Source organism: Colletotrichum aenigma (genome assembly GCF_013390185.1).
Source record: "Colletotrichum aenigma strain Cg56 chromosome Unknown KSG_Cg56_contig01, whole genome shotgun sequence".
In the NCBI taxonomy this organism is placed as follows: Eukaryota; Fungi; Ascomycota; class Sordariomycetes; order Glomerellales; family Glomerellaceae; genus Colletotrichum; species Colletotrichum aenigma.
In genome coordinates, this window is record NW_023500907.1 from 2,040,018 (window position 1) to 2,053,255 (window position 13,238).

The 13,238-nt window shown below is 55.0% G+C and overlaps 3 protein-coding genes across 3 annotated transcripts; all 3 read left to right on the forward strand.

Annotated features, from left to right (window-relative positions):
• Positions 1-2,575: 2,575 nt before the first annotated feature.
• On the forward strand, positions 2,576-3,598 carry CGCA056_v000532 (Endo-1,3(4)-beta-glucanase; the record flags this gene model as incomplete). The annotated part of the gene is made up of 2 exons (XM_037315793.1): positions 2,576-2,976; positions 3,028-3,598. 2 exons carry the CDS (start codon positions 2,576-2,578, stop codon positions 3,596-3,598), a joined length of 972 nt encoding a protein of 323 aa, XP_037185262.1.
• Positions 3,599-5,817: 2,219 nt separating this feature from the next.
• CGCA056_v000533 (uncharacterized protein) lies at positions 5,818-6,409 on the forward strand (the record flags this gene model as incomplete). The annotated part of the gene is made up of 2 exons (XM_037315794.1): positions 5,818-5,985; positions 6,041-6,409. 2 exons carry the CDS (start codon positions 5,818-5,820, stop codon positions 6,407-6,409), a joined length of 537 nt encoding a protein of 178 aa, XP_037185261.1.
• A 904-nt stretch (positions 6,410-7,313) lies between these two features.
• Positions 7,314-10,926, forward strand: CGCA056_v000534 (putative ATP-dependent helicase; the record flags this gene model as incomplete). Its single annotated transcript, XM_037315795.1, has 3 exons — positions 7,314-10,016; positions 10,080-10,171; positions 10,224-10,926. 3 exons carry the CDS (start codon positions 7,314-7,316, stop codon positions 10,924-10,926), a joined length of 3,498 nt encoding a protein of 1,165 aa, XP_037184498.1.
• Positions 10,927-13,238: the final 2,312 nt, after the last annotated feature.

Consider the following 13,238-nt stretch of genomic DNA (forward strand, 5'->3'; position numbering starts at 1 on the left):
ACCCCCTCTTTCGGGGTAGCCTGTAGGATGGATGGGATGCCTTACGTGGCGTGGCGCTGGATATCTATATGTGGCAGGAGTTCAATAATGTTTCAGACGCCCGCCCTCGAAGGGAACTGTAGAATGCCATGGGAGCGGACGGCGGGCCCGTTCGGATAGTCAAGCGCAGGGGGGACTGGGAAACAGAGACACAGAGAGACAGAAGGAGAGTCTAGCGCGGCATGGCATTTTGACACTTCTGAAGCGCAGGCGCAGGGCGATAGGTTCCGTCAGACCAAGCCCTCCTGTCAGGGGAAAACATGCGTTAGTCGAGGGAGTGACAGTCAGGAACAGCTGCAAGACATTTGCTAGGCGCAAGTATCTTTTCCGCCTCTTATGGCTGGGGAGAGACTTAGTTCGGGGCTCTTGGTCCTCCAGTCGGGAACATGCAAGATGGAGAGAGTACATAAGCGTGTGTTGGCGTGCTAGGTAAGGTACCAGTCAGTGCCAAGCTGACTGAGGTGATGCAATGCTCCATCGAAGCCCAAGAGCATGCAGTCACTGTCAGTGAGTGTGGTTACAGTGTGGGTGGGTGAAGAGAGCCGCCGCCGCTAGGGCGAGTGGGCGCCGCGTGCTCCAGAACAGAGTGACCCGCGGCGGCGGGAGGGCTGCCATTGGGCGGCTGCCCGCCCGCCCCTGGCATGGTCCGTGTTTCAAAACGGGCGAGTCCAGAGTCTTTGACTTGTCCACCAACCCGGCACTGACATTCAAACGTCTTGCCATCCAACTCTCGTTGTTCTCCCTTCATGTCCCTTACAAACGCCCATTCGATTGGCCACGGGCTCTGGTTGCGTTTGTTTGGTACTCGCGCAGTGGAGGTCTCCGGTTTTCTGTTCTGCTCTTCTCCTTTTTCTCTTCTGCTTTTTCGTCCCAACTGCAGTGATTCCCCCCCACTATGGGCAGGGTCCTTGAAGATCCCCTCCCGTCGCCGGATATTGTGTGCCTATCCGCAGTGTACCTACATGACTTTTTGTTTCTTCGCCCAGACTGCCATGCCAGCCCGCGAGAAAAGCACGCACATACCCACTCAAAACATGTCGACAGCCGGCAACATGGACCCCTTGGATCTCGTCTCGGGACCAAAAGACTCGCATTATGCAACCATACCGCCTCTCGGCACCCGGCCACCGAGGCGAATTCGAAGCCCCATGAGCCCCTATCATCCCGTCTTCGCTCCGTCGTCGTTCGGGGTTCCCCTTGCAAAGAAGTTGACAAGCCCTTGGCGGGTAAACAGATTGAAACGGGCCTGTCGTTCGTCGACTGCTCAACAACACCACCCCGTCCTATCCACCACACACCCCTCCCCGCATATGCGCACACATGTCTGCATCCCAAGATCAAGGCTCACAGGAGTTGGGCCGAGAAGAGGAGCAGGAGGGGCAAAGGCAAACGAGCGTTTACTTGCAGTTAGAAAAAAAAAGTTTCACCATGGTTCCCAGATATGGCCCATGTCTTTGTGCGTCTACGTGCCCCCCGGTATAGGTCAGATACAACGGACGAGATTGGTCCCTCGGTCTCTGTCCCTCTGTCCCATGTTCTGGGCGCCTTGTCAAGCCAAGTCACAGTCACACTTCCTCAAGGCAACGCAAAGAATGTTCCCCAAGACTTGTCCGAAGGGCAAGGGCCTGGCCTGGTCTTGGGCCTGGCCCTCCTCGTCCTCGCCTCGTCCCCACCTGCTCAAAGAGGACTGTATTTAGCTGGCTGCATTCCCCCATGTGGTTGAGGCTCATGATCTCCTCGTGTGCATCGGCTGCTCAGTATCCACGACGACGCAAAGGCCCCTCCTCAGCCTTCCTTCTTTCTTTCATCTCTTCCTTTTCTCACACCCTCGGTGGTGCTTCACTTCTTCTTCTCTCAATCTTACCAAAGCCCAGCCCCCAGCAGGCACAGCCGTTTCAATCTCTCCGGCTGAAGTTATCGTCATCGACGGTCCCACTCTTTCTTTACTCACCACAGCCCGTCCCATCTCGGACATCCTCGCCAAGCCGGTCCAGGTCCTATTGATTAGGCCAAACAGCAAACAGCTGACACACATTTGCTCCTCCATCTCATCATCGCTCGCGAGTCGACGTAAGAGTTGAGAAGAGCCAAGCAACTATACCATAGCCTCCCAGCCTTTTTGTGCGTGCGTGTCGCTTTGGTGTTCCATTCTTTCGACATCAAGACAGAAACGGAAACGAGAAGGAGGGCCTAGATCCCGTTCGTGTGAACCAACCTCGAATCGCCAAGTACTCTCCCTTTTGGGACCCAGCAGGATCCAGAACAGGACGACGTAGCTGGCTCACGAGAACGTCGTCACCCAAGTGCCGCCAACCACCTCGTCATAGTCGGCTCACTTGAACCCCGAAAACATTCAAACATTCTCTTTCCTCGCTTTTCCATGACCTCTTTGACTCTCACTTCTCCCCTTTGATTCAAACCTTTCAGACACAATCGTTCTTCTCAACCTTTCCACACCCTTCATCCCGGTCAAACCTAGCGAAAACCACGCAAGTCTCTTATTACCTAAGACTCTTTCCCTCTCTCCCTCTTCGACATGATACAGATCGTGATGCCTTCGCAAAAGATCAAGTGTGTCTTGGGCGCCGCCGCCCTACTCTGCTCCGGGCTGGCCCAGGCGCAGAAGTACGTCCTCCACGACAACTTCGACCAGACCAACTTCTTCCACGAGTTCAGCTTCTTCGACCAGGCCGACCCGACAAAGGGGTCGCAGACGTACACCAGCGCGCAGACGGCCAACGACAAGGGCCTCGCCGGCTTCGCGCAGAACGGCATCTACCTCGGCGTCGACGCCAAGACTACCGGTCAGGGCCGCCAGTCGGTGCGCGTCACGTCCAACAAGGCGTACGACTCTGGTCTGTTTGTCGCCGACATTGCGCACATGCCCACGAGCAGCTGCGGCGTCTGGCCTGCGTTCTGGATGTTTGGTCCCAACTGGTGAGTAACGACAGTCAGCAAACAGTAAGAATGGAAAACTAACCGCGGCAGGCCCAACTCTGGCGAGATTGACATCATCGAGGGCGTCAACACCCAAGAGTCCAACGCCGTGACTCTGCACACCGGCCCCGGCTGCACCATCACCAACGACGGCACCGTCTCCTCCACGACGCTCAAGGAGAAGGACTGCAACGCGGGCAACGCCGGCACCGGGTGCGGCCAGTCGACCTCCAGCAACCAGAACTACGGCGACGGCTTCAACGCCATCGGCGGCGGCGTGTACGCGGTCGACTTCAACTCGCAGGCCATCTCCGTCTGGTTCTTCCCGCGCAGCGCCATCCCGGCCGACGTGACCTCGGGCAACCCGACGCCGTCGTCGTGGGGCCAGCCGCTCGCCAAGTTCAACGGCGGCCAGGGCTGCGACATCCCCTCGCACTTCAAGCAGCAGAACCTCGTCTTCAACACCGCGCTGTGCGGCGACTGGGCCGGCAAGGTGTGGTCGCAGAACGCCGAGTGCGCGGCCCTCGCGTCGACGTGCTCCGACTACGTCGCGGCCAACCCGCAGGCCTTCACCCAGGCGTACTGGCTCATCAACTCGGTCAAGGTCTACCAGAGCCAGTAAGCAGATGCCCTCCACTTGGTGGGCGGGTGCGTCTTTTTTTCCCCTTTTAGACACGACGACTGCAAAGACCTGGCGTCGGTATGATAGACGACGATCCAGAACGGAGTTGGAGGCTGGTTTTCTTTCTTCATGGGTTTAGCTTTTTCTTTTGACGACATTTACGACATTTGGCTTTGACTCTTCTTTTTAGAGATTCTCTTCGACCACCCCAGGATATCTACTGGTAGATACCATTTTTTGTGAACCTTTTGGGACATTACATGACGGAAAGACGGCGTTACGGGAAAGAGAGAAAGAGGTCTCCTTTGATGATTACCTACCTTAGACTAGGTTATGCTTTTTGGCTTGTGGGTATGTTACCTCCAGATACCCTGCATTGGACTATTACCTCGTAAACTTGGAATATGACACAACCCCTGGTCTTACTTGAGTTCAAAATGAGTAAACAGAGATCGTTTCGCCGAGCAGAGCACAGAGAGCAGGCCTCGTTTCGCCAAGTAAAGTATGAGGGAGATCAAACTTGAATGCTGGTCCGAGTCAGCACGCAGAGCTGTCAGGCGTCCTTGAGAGGTTTTCGGCAAGAAGGACCGCTGAAGACTCGCTCTTCGTCGTTCAAGTTCATGACACGTGCGGTGCTGCGGCGCTGGGAGAGACATCTCCGGTGCGCTGATTTCCTCGACTCGAGTCGGCCGGCGACGAACATGTGTGCATCCTGTCACCCGGAGCAAGATTCAGTTGACGTCCCGAGATGAGATGTCGTCCAACTTAGAGGGCCCAGCAGCCACTAAGAACGAGTGGTTCTGTTATGCCTCCAGGGAACCGGGCTGTCGGGCGAGGGCTGCCGAAACTGAATTAGATTTCACCGGGAGGATGTGCGTCCGATCTCTAGTGCGGGTTGCATGAAGTGGTTCAAGTGGCAGAGCCAATGCAGGGCCAAGACTCGAAACACGCTCATCTTTTGCCGTCTAGATGGGCGGGCGCGACTTCACTACAGCTTTTGAGGCCAACAGAAGATAGGAGTAAGGTATTAGGATTGACGATCTCTGGACCTGAGTCGAGCAGGCCATCGATGGCTCTGGAAATGAGGGTTACCATGATCGGTCGCACTCGGTCATCCCCGTTACCATTCGCGGATCTCGTCATCCGAAGAATTCAAGAGTGGGGAAAGGAGTTGGAGATGATGGTGAGAAACGGGCTCAGGGGACAGGAGTTGGCCAAGACGGGAATTACTCCGGGATAGAGGCTGGGCGATGAGATGCAGGAGAGGAAAGAAGACGTGATGTGAAGCGCCAGGGCTCTCCCTCGACCCCGTGCTGCTGCTGCCCTGCCGTTAGTGCTCAGTTTTTAGCGCCCCTTCTCCCACGCGCAAACCTGCAGTGACAGCAAGGGGCCCCACACGCTTAAGACATGCAGCTAACAGGTCCCACCTGATCGGGCTTAGCTGCCAGGGGTATGAGGCAGATCCACCGTGATCTTCGACAGACTTCAAACTCGCAACAGGCACACAACCAAAACCTCCAGCTTTGCCCGACCTCTGGAAATGGAGCAGCCGACGGGCGGCCCCCGAGCTCGTCAAGGTCGTAGAGAACTACCAAGACCTCTGATTGGACCCTGACCCGCTCAATGGAATAATCTACGCTCCTCGTAGATCGTGCGCTTGGCAAAGAAGCTTGTCTGCTCGTACCGAGTTGACCAGGGGACGACCCCGGCGTCGATGGCCCTTGGCACTTGTGATGCACCTGAACCAGTCCACATGTTGCATCAGGGCCTCGGATGAGACGCCGATGGGCAGTATTACTGCGATTACCGCTCGTTCTCGTTCGGACGACTCAGGCCCATGGCCGCATATGGGGTGGTGTTTGTCGCGGAATCTGAGATGAGCCTTCCGTCAGACGGTCTACTGGCCCGATGGAGCAATGATGGGATGGGGCGAAGAGGGAAGCCGCGGGGTCCAGGGCGACAACCAGATGGAGCAACAGTACGGTTTGGCTATAGGAACTTGTGGTATAAGATCCTCCCGCTCGCCCCGACCATCATCTGTCTTGCCTCTTCTCATCATCAGCTTCATCTCATCCAATCTTCAATAATATCCATTCCCTTCATTCCACAGCAGCGCTGTCCCATTCACTCTTTGCCGGTCAATAACCTTAAAACAGTAAATATTATACAATTCACCAATACCTTTCGTCAACACGCCGACATCAACCACCAACGACAAAATGTACTTCACCAAGGTCGCCGTTCTCTTCTCCCTTGCCGCCACCGGCTTCTCCGCCCCCGTCGAGAGCCGCCAGGCCAAGCTCCTGTCCGTCCAGGACTACTCCCAGTTCCAGGTCTCTGACGGCGTTGGCGGAAACGCCCTCGCTGAGGTCGCCCAGAAGTTCCCCGTAAGTCACTTTCAACAGCCACACATCACCATCACCATCCACTTACACCAAACAGATCGACCAGATCAAGGCCAACCTCGCGGGCGTCAGCAAGGACGATCTCGCTATCCTCCAAGCCGCCCGTGTTGCTGCCGAGGCCGCCGAGACCGATGCCGGCGGCTTCAACGACGCCATCGCCAAGGCCTCCGGCGCTGACAAGGATGCCCTCTCGGTCGGCAAGATCAAGAACAAGGTCCTCAAGCTCCAGCTCGAGGTCCTCGCCCTGCAGGTCCAGCAGGCCCAGGGTGCCAGCAACCAGGCCAAGATTGACGCCGAGCAGAAGAAGCTCGACAACAACGTCAAGACCGACACCGCCTCCAAGGGCAAGACCAGCCAGGCCGTCAACTTCAAGGCCACTTCAACCCCCAAGGGCAAGAAGAACTAAGAAACTTTCTCCGTGGGCTATCGCGGCCGTTGCCGTGAAAGGCATCTCGCGCGGGGGTTTGGTGCAGGAGAGCAGAAGAGAAACGGCGTCAATCTCCTCTTGGCTATACGTGGTGGGGGAAACTTGGGTCATGAAACATTGGCGAAGGGAGTTTACGCTCTGGGGAGCCTGAATTCCTGGTTTAATTCGTGGACATGATAATTCGGCTGAAGTTGGGGGAAATTTAGTAAAATACAATTGAGTTTTACTACTCGGACACTCCCGATCGGTGAAGGTGTGACAGTGAAAAGATCCTTGAAACCCGTCTTCTGATCGAAGTATCAGTATTCTTCTAGATGTCGTCGCTCATTACTGCTGGGTACGTACTTTCCACTGGCGCGGTCGCTTCTCATCCGTTCCATTCTGGCCAAATCATGTGTATGTCTTGTAGGATTCACGTCCATCACCTTGATTTAGCCTCCGGAAAGCTTCTCACCTTGATATCATTGCACCGAGTCTACACGATGGAGAACAACGGTTGCACGACTTACACATTTAAGTTGGGAAGGATCCTGGGTCGCACTTGCCTTGTTCCGGCCGCCAATGCGCCGCACTGTGCTTGGCGCCATGATCTTTGCGGCAGACTGTGTGAGCGGCCGCCTCATTCACTGTGACTAGGCTTCCACTCGGAACCTTCACCTCACCTTCACACTTTCTTCCTCTTACACTGAAACGTCAGCGACGTACCTGTTTTTTTTTTTTTTTTTTGGGAGATCTATCTTCACCATCGACATTGGCCATACATATCAAATCAATTCGAGGCTATCTCAACACCGCAGCGGCAATTACGTGGCCTCCGCCGCATGACTTGCACCACCTAATACCTCAGCGAACCGGGCGCCCCCGGTGGCAACTCCCTTGCCCAATGTCGACGCCATCAAACTACCTCCCCATGGGATGCTTGGTCATCACCAGGGAGAACTCCGGTATTCAAAGCGATGTTTGGAAGCGATTGCGAGACCGTTACGGAAACTGGGCGGACATTAATCCAGCAGATCCGGTCCCCGACATCAGCACCACCCAGCTGGCGAATTTTGACGACACGGATGAGGCTCTTTTGAGGTCAAACCCCGTCACGGTGTTCAGAAATCTTGCGGCCGCCAGATGGATTCTATTGCAAGTCTTGGTCTCTCAAGATCATGTTGCCATCATCAGAGTCTACGCGCTACCCGATGACGTTGACAGGCGCCTCGTCGATCGTGAGCGGAATAAGCTGAAGCACTCCCGTGGCCTGCTATTCGCAGCCCTCGACTTTTCACCGCAAACTTGGTCAGGCCGGCCTGCCGATGCACCCGTCACACTCAGTAATCACTTGAAGGAGGATTTCGACGACGAAGATGAGTCCCGCACGCTTTTGGAGATGTTCAACAGCATGCCCTCGCCAGACCCCAATCCCAATGTCATCACCAATCACGGGGATCGTGAGGCGGCGTATGCAGTTCTGGAGAGCGACGTTCCTGGCCTTGCCACAACACTCTACGACTATCAGCGACGATCAGCTGCTCTGATGATTGAGCGAGAAAGCGAGCCCGGCCAGGTCCTCGATCCCCGCCTTCTCAAGAGCGTTGACCAGAATGGCGCCACGTTCTACTTCGACCCCAGCCAGAGCGTGCTTCTCAAGGAGCCACGGTTTTATGATGGAGTCAGAGGTGGCATCCTTGCCGAGCAGATGGGGGCAGGCAAGACGCTTATCTGCCTGTCTCTAATTCTAGCGACCAAGCACTCGGCCACCCAAACGCCAGAGATTTACCGTGGAAACGACATTCCTGTGAGAAAGCGGGTAGCATCTCTCGCAGATATGGCGGCTTCATGCATCACTCGAAACGCGGCTCCCTGGAAGACGTACTTTAACACATACGGCACCGTGGAGGATCTGGAGTTCCCAAAATGCATTGCTGCTATTGAACGGAATCCTGGCTTTTACCATGTTCCACCTGCTCCGCCTAAGCGAAGCAGTCGATACCAATCAACGGCCGAGCCGCCACCGACAAAGATATTGCACAGTCACGCATCGTTGGTGGTTGTCCCAAATAACCTCATGAAACAATGGGAACAAGAGATTGCGAAGCACACCGCTCGCCAGGATCGAGCTGGTCTTAAGGTCCTCACCCTTGCCAGTCAGGTGGGAGAAATACCCGACGCCCCTTCGTTGGCAAGGTACGACATCGTCCTCATTTCTCAGTCCCGACTCGGCAGGATATACAAGCAGACTATGCTACATGGGTGTCCCCTGACAGAAGTTCACTTCAAGCGCTGCATTGTTGATGAAGGCCACAAGCTTGGATATTCCAGGATTTCGAGCAAGAGCGATCTGCTGCTAGCTCTGGACTTGATGCAGATTACTTCTCGATGGATCGTCACCGGAACACCAACTCCAGGATTGTACGGTGTAGACGGCAAGAGCAAGGTAGCCAGTGCTGGAGACAAGATGGCTTCGGCGGACACCGAGAAGCAAGATCTTGAGAAGGTAGGAGCGATAGCATCGCTGTACCTGAACGCCCGGCCTTGGTCAAATACCTATCATGAAGCGGAAGATACGCCTGCAGACTGGGCCGTCTATGTGATGCAGCCGCGGCACAGCTCGAGGAGTAGCGGACGCAAGGGAATTCTCAGGGCAACGTTGAACACGCTGCTCATCAGGCACCAGCTGTCTGAACTCAACAAGCTGCTTCCTGCCGTCGATGAGAATATTGTTGTTCTTGAAGGTTCCTATCAAGACAAATTATCGCTCAACATCTTCTCGATGATGGTCATCTTCAACGCAGTACAGTCACAACGGCAGGATGTAGACTACTTTTTCCATCCTCGACAGAAGAAGTCACTCCTCCAGCTACTACACAACTTGAAGCAGGCTAGCTTCTTCGGTGGTTCATTCTATGCGCCCGAAGACTTACAGAAGTCGCTCGATACCGCCGAAGAGTTTTTGAAGGAAAAGAAGGTACCGATCAGCCCGAGTGATAAGATTTTGCTCGAAAAGGCCATGACAGTGGCTCGCATTGCCCTCAGCAATCCGTTGAAACAGCTCAGCAACCAGTTCAACGAGATTCCCATCTTTGTTCAGGACTTTCTTCCAAACGGTGCTAGTAGAGCCTGGTCTATGGATGATCAGGATACCAACCCAACTTGTACCGACGCAGGTATGGTGATGGGTGTTCAGAAGGTCGTCCGCTCTTCGCTGGGAGATGCAACCAAGTTGAACAGTCTGATGAATGGCCAGCTTAAGGAGGAAGGATATAAGATGATGGCAGACGGCAGCATCACCAGCGCCCGATCCACCAAGGCGGAACGACGAGCAACCAAGCTTCCGGACACACTCGCAGGAAACACAAAGCTTGGAGGGGAAAGGACGCCTCGGCATCTGCGCGCCAACGCTTTCCACGCCCCTGAAGAGTCTTTCTCTCAACAGAATCTGCCGGAGGACCTTCTGAAGGCAGAGCTAGTTTCTACGGTGTCAGCCAAGCTGTCGTACTTGCTTGATAGCATTGTGGAACATCAAGCGACGGAGAAGATCATTGTCTTCTATGAAAATGAGAATGTGGCATGGTACTTGGCCAGCATGCTCGACGTGGTGAGTAGGCAACTACAGTCTATGCACAGTCTATGCAACGCGAAGCTAACTTGACGAACGCAGATTTCAGTGTCACACCTAATTTACGCCAAATCACTGGCATACGATCGAAAGATGCAGTACATCAATACATTCAACCATGAAGACAAGTTTCGGTCAGTTTGCTACCTACCTCCTTCATCGAGTAGTCTCTTACATGCATAACAGCGTAATTCTCATGGACCTGTCCCAAGCAGCTGTCGGTCTGGATATGCGCGCGGCTTCGAGAATCTACTTCATCAACCCGGTCCTGAACCCCCAGATACAGGCACAAGCTGTTGGACGAGCTCGGCGTATCAGTCAGCAGAAGCCCGTTACAGTAGAGACGTTGATTCTCCGTGGCAGCATCGAGGAAGTGATTGTGGAGAGAAAGAAGAGCATGTCCCAGATCGAGCACTGGAAGTGCAAGACAATGTTGGACGACCGTCCGATCTACAACTGGATCCTGAACGCCGCCATCATACCGCTGCCCGAGGGCGAGATGGAGAAACTGGCTCAGGCAATTCCGCTGAAATATCCCCAACCGGTATTCGGCAGCGGTTTCGGAAGAGAACACCATCCTGACCAGGACCTCATCATGGGTGACATTGGTCCCAGCTCACCCATCAAGAATCGACAATCGGCGAACGTCAAGACTACCAACGGAACAAAACGTTCTCGCAGTCCAGAACCACGGAGTGCGCCTGTCCGCCCTGCGCGCAGAGCGCGATTTGCCGAAGATGATGCTGCCCCATCTGTCAACATCGCGATGAACGGCGAGTCCAGCACTGCAGAGACCCCGGTCATTGACCATCAAGAGAGCGTTCCACCTCAGGACTCGCATGAATTAGACACTAAGCCAGCTCGCCGAGTACAGTTCTCGGTGGCTTGATGACATGTCGGCGTACGGGTATTGTGTTTTGATCACGTTTTATAGATAATTGACTTGTATATAACATGAGAAAGGGTGCGGGCACTCCTAAAGCGGCGGAGTGCCATGGTGTGGTTTACCCACGGGTGGCAAGAACTGCTACCTGAGTCTATATATAACGTTCATAATAGCAGCTTCACGGAGGCAGCCAGCTGTACATACCTAATGACCAAAGGTTTCGGACTTCACCCTTCTTCTCTCTTCATGCAGACTGCGACGCCATCGAAGGCGCATACGCAGAGCACGCGCCCATCGGGGATCCGATCTGAAGATGCAATGCAAGCTGTCGGTTGCCACAGGGATATCTGAGATCGCAGGACGAACTGCGTTGTTGTCTGTACCTACACGCAGAGCCAAGCATGCGATGGCGTCCGAGGACCAGAGTCCTGAGCTATTCATAGTTGGATTTGGTGAGGTGTGAAGTCTGACCTCACGGACCATGTTGTTTTTCAGTCCTTGCGATGCTTGTTCCTGACCACGAGGCCTCGTTATGAAGGGGACTAAGTTCGATGACAGCGGAACCCGGTTCACGGCAAGCACGTGTGGACGAACCGGGTCGTCCAAGGAACTGGGCCAAAAGAACGGACCGCCGGTGCACTTCTTTTGGCGAGAGGGAGTTTGGACGTTTTTTTGGCCCACGAACCTCACCTTAAATCCCGCGCGAGGGGCAGTGCGCGGCCCTCCGTCCGTTTTGGCGAAACCTCTGTGCACGAAGAAGGCCTGGACATTGCTGAGATTTGTTTTTTCTTCTTCTGGACAGAGAAATGATGGGGTCATTGGCCCATGGGAAGAACCAAACCAGGTTTTGCAGGCATTGTGAAATAGGTCGATCAAGGTGATTGGGGTTCTTGGACTTTCGTGCCGAGACGGCGGCGGCACGCCGTTGTGTTGTAGCTAGGAAATATCACACGCGAGTGGGGAGGAACACGCACCCACTCTCCAAACCGAGATATCCGTTCAACGGGGGTGGTTCAGCCGGCAAGAAAGGCGATGATGCAATGCGGAGATGTCGGCAAGCCGCCGCGGCCCCCATTGCCCCCGGAAAGAGAGGCTGGGAGTCAGGCAAGGTAGGTTTGCGGTGACAGGAAGATCCCCACTCTGCCTTCCGGTGACTGTCCGTCCCAGTTTCCGGGGGGCGGCGACTGAAGAGGAAGAAGAAGAAACGGAGGCGCATCATGACGCCTGTCTCGTTCAATCTGTGACTGTCAAGTCTCTGGGCTGAAGGGCGGGAGGCGTTCTGGTCCACACCATCCACATCCAATCCTTCCAAGTTTCATGGATCCTTTTGCAAAAGTCGGCTGTTGAGAAAGCCTGGCCGGTGGCGCCCTTGCAGCAGCAGCAGCATCATTATCGCGCACTTTGACGCGCAAGTGGCGGCGCCGCCAGGAACAGACGCGGGTGCATTAGACCGGCGCTCGCTAAGAAGTACCTCGCCTGCGACGCAGTTTAAGAATGACAGATGCATACAATGCAGAGCCATTGTCGATAACATTCCTCGCCCCAAAAGGACAGAATAGAAAAGTCCAGAGGTTGGGCCGTTTGCGCTAAGAGTTGGGTCTAGGGCAGGACACAGCAGGGACGCCCGTTGAAACGAGTTTCTCACCAGGGCAACGACTTAGCCCAAACTAGTTACCTTGCTCCGATCTCTCGGGACTATCCCCTCCAGCATGTCTATTTGCATTCCACCTAAAAGTCCCGTCACCTTCTCTCGGCTCGGCTTGGGACGAAGGGCAGGCAAGAGAAGATGGGATGGCCCGGGCGGGAGCGACTGCATACCATCATCACACCATCCCGCCGGTACCGCTCTCGGGCTGTTGTTGAGATGAGTCGTGAGATCGAAATTGCGATGATAGCGATAACAGCCCTGGGCAAGATGGGTTGCTTCGAGTGCGCGGGAAGTCAGCGGGAGGCGGATGCGAGTAAGCGCCTTTCAAGATTGACGAGGCGTCGTTGATGCGACCTCAGCACGCGCTGCGGCGTCCAGGGTGCAAGCCGGGGCCTCTCAACTCTCAGCTGAGGAGGGGAAAAGAGAGCCCGGTGGGATTTGCCATGTCGACCGTTGGATTTCCCACTTGAAGCAACATCCACGGCATCCTGTTCCTGGTGTGTTGGAGTTTAGCCAATCCGCCAAGGCAGGAAAGCAGCAGCGTACCCGATGCTGCAGCCCTCGAGGTTCCAGCCCCGTCTGTGCCATCGAAACACTCCAGACCGACAATCCCGTCATGGCCAGCTGCAGCAACAACCCCCGTACGTACGTCCTATCCAATCTTGAT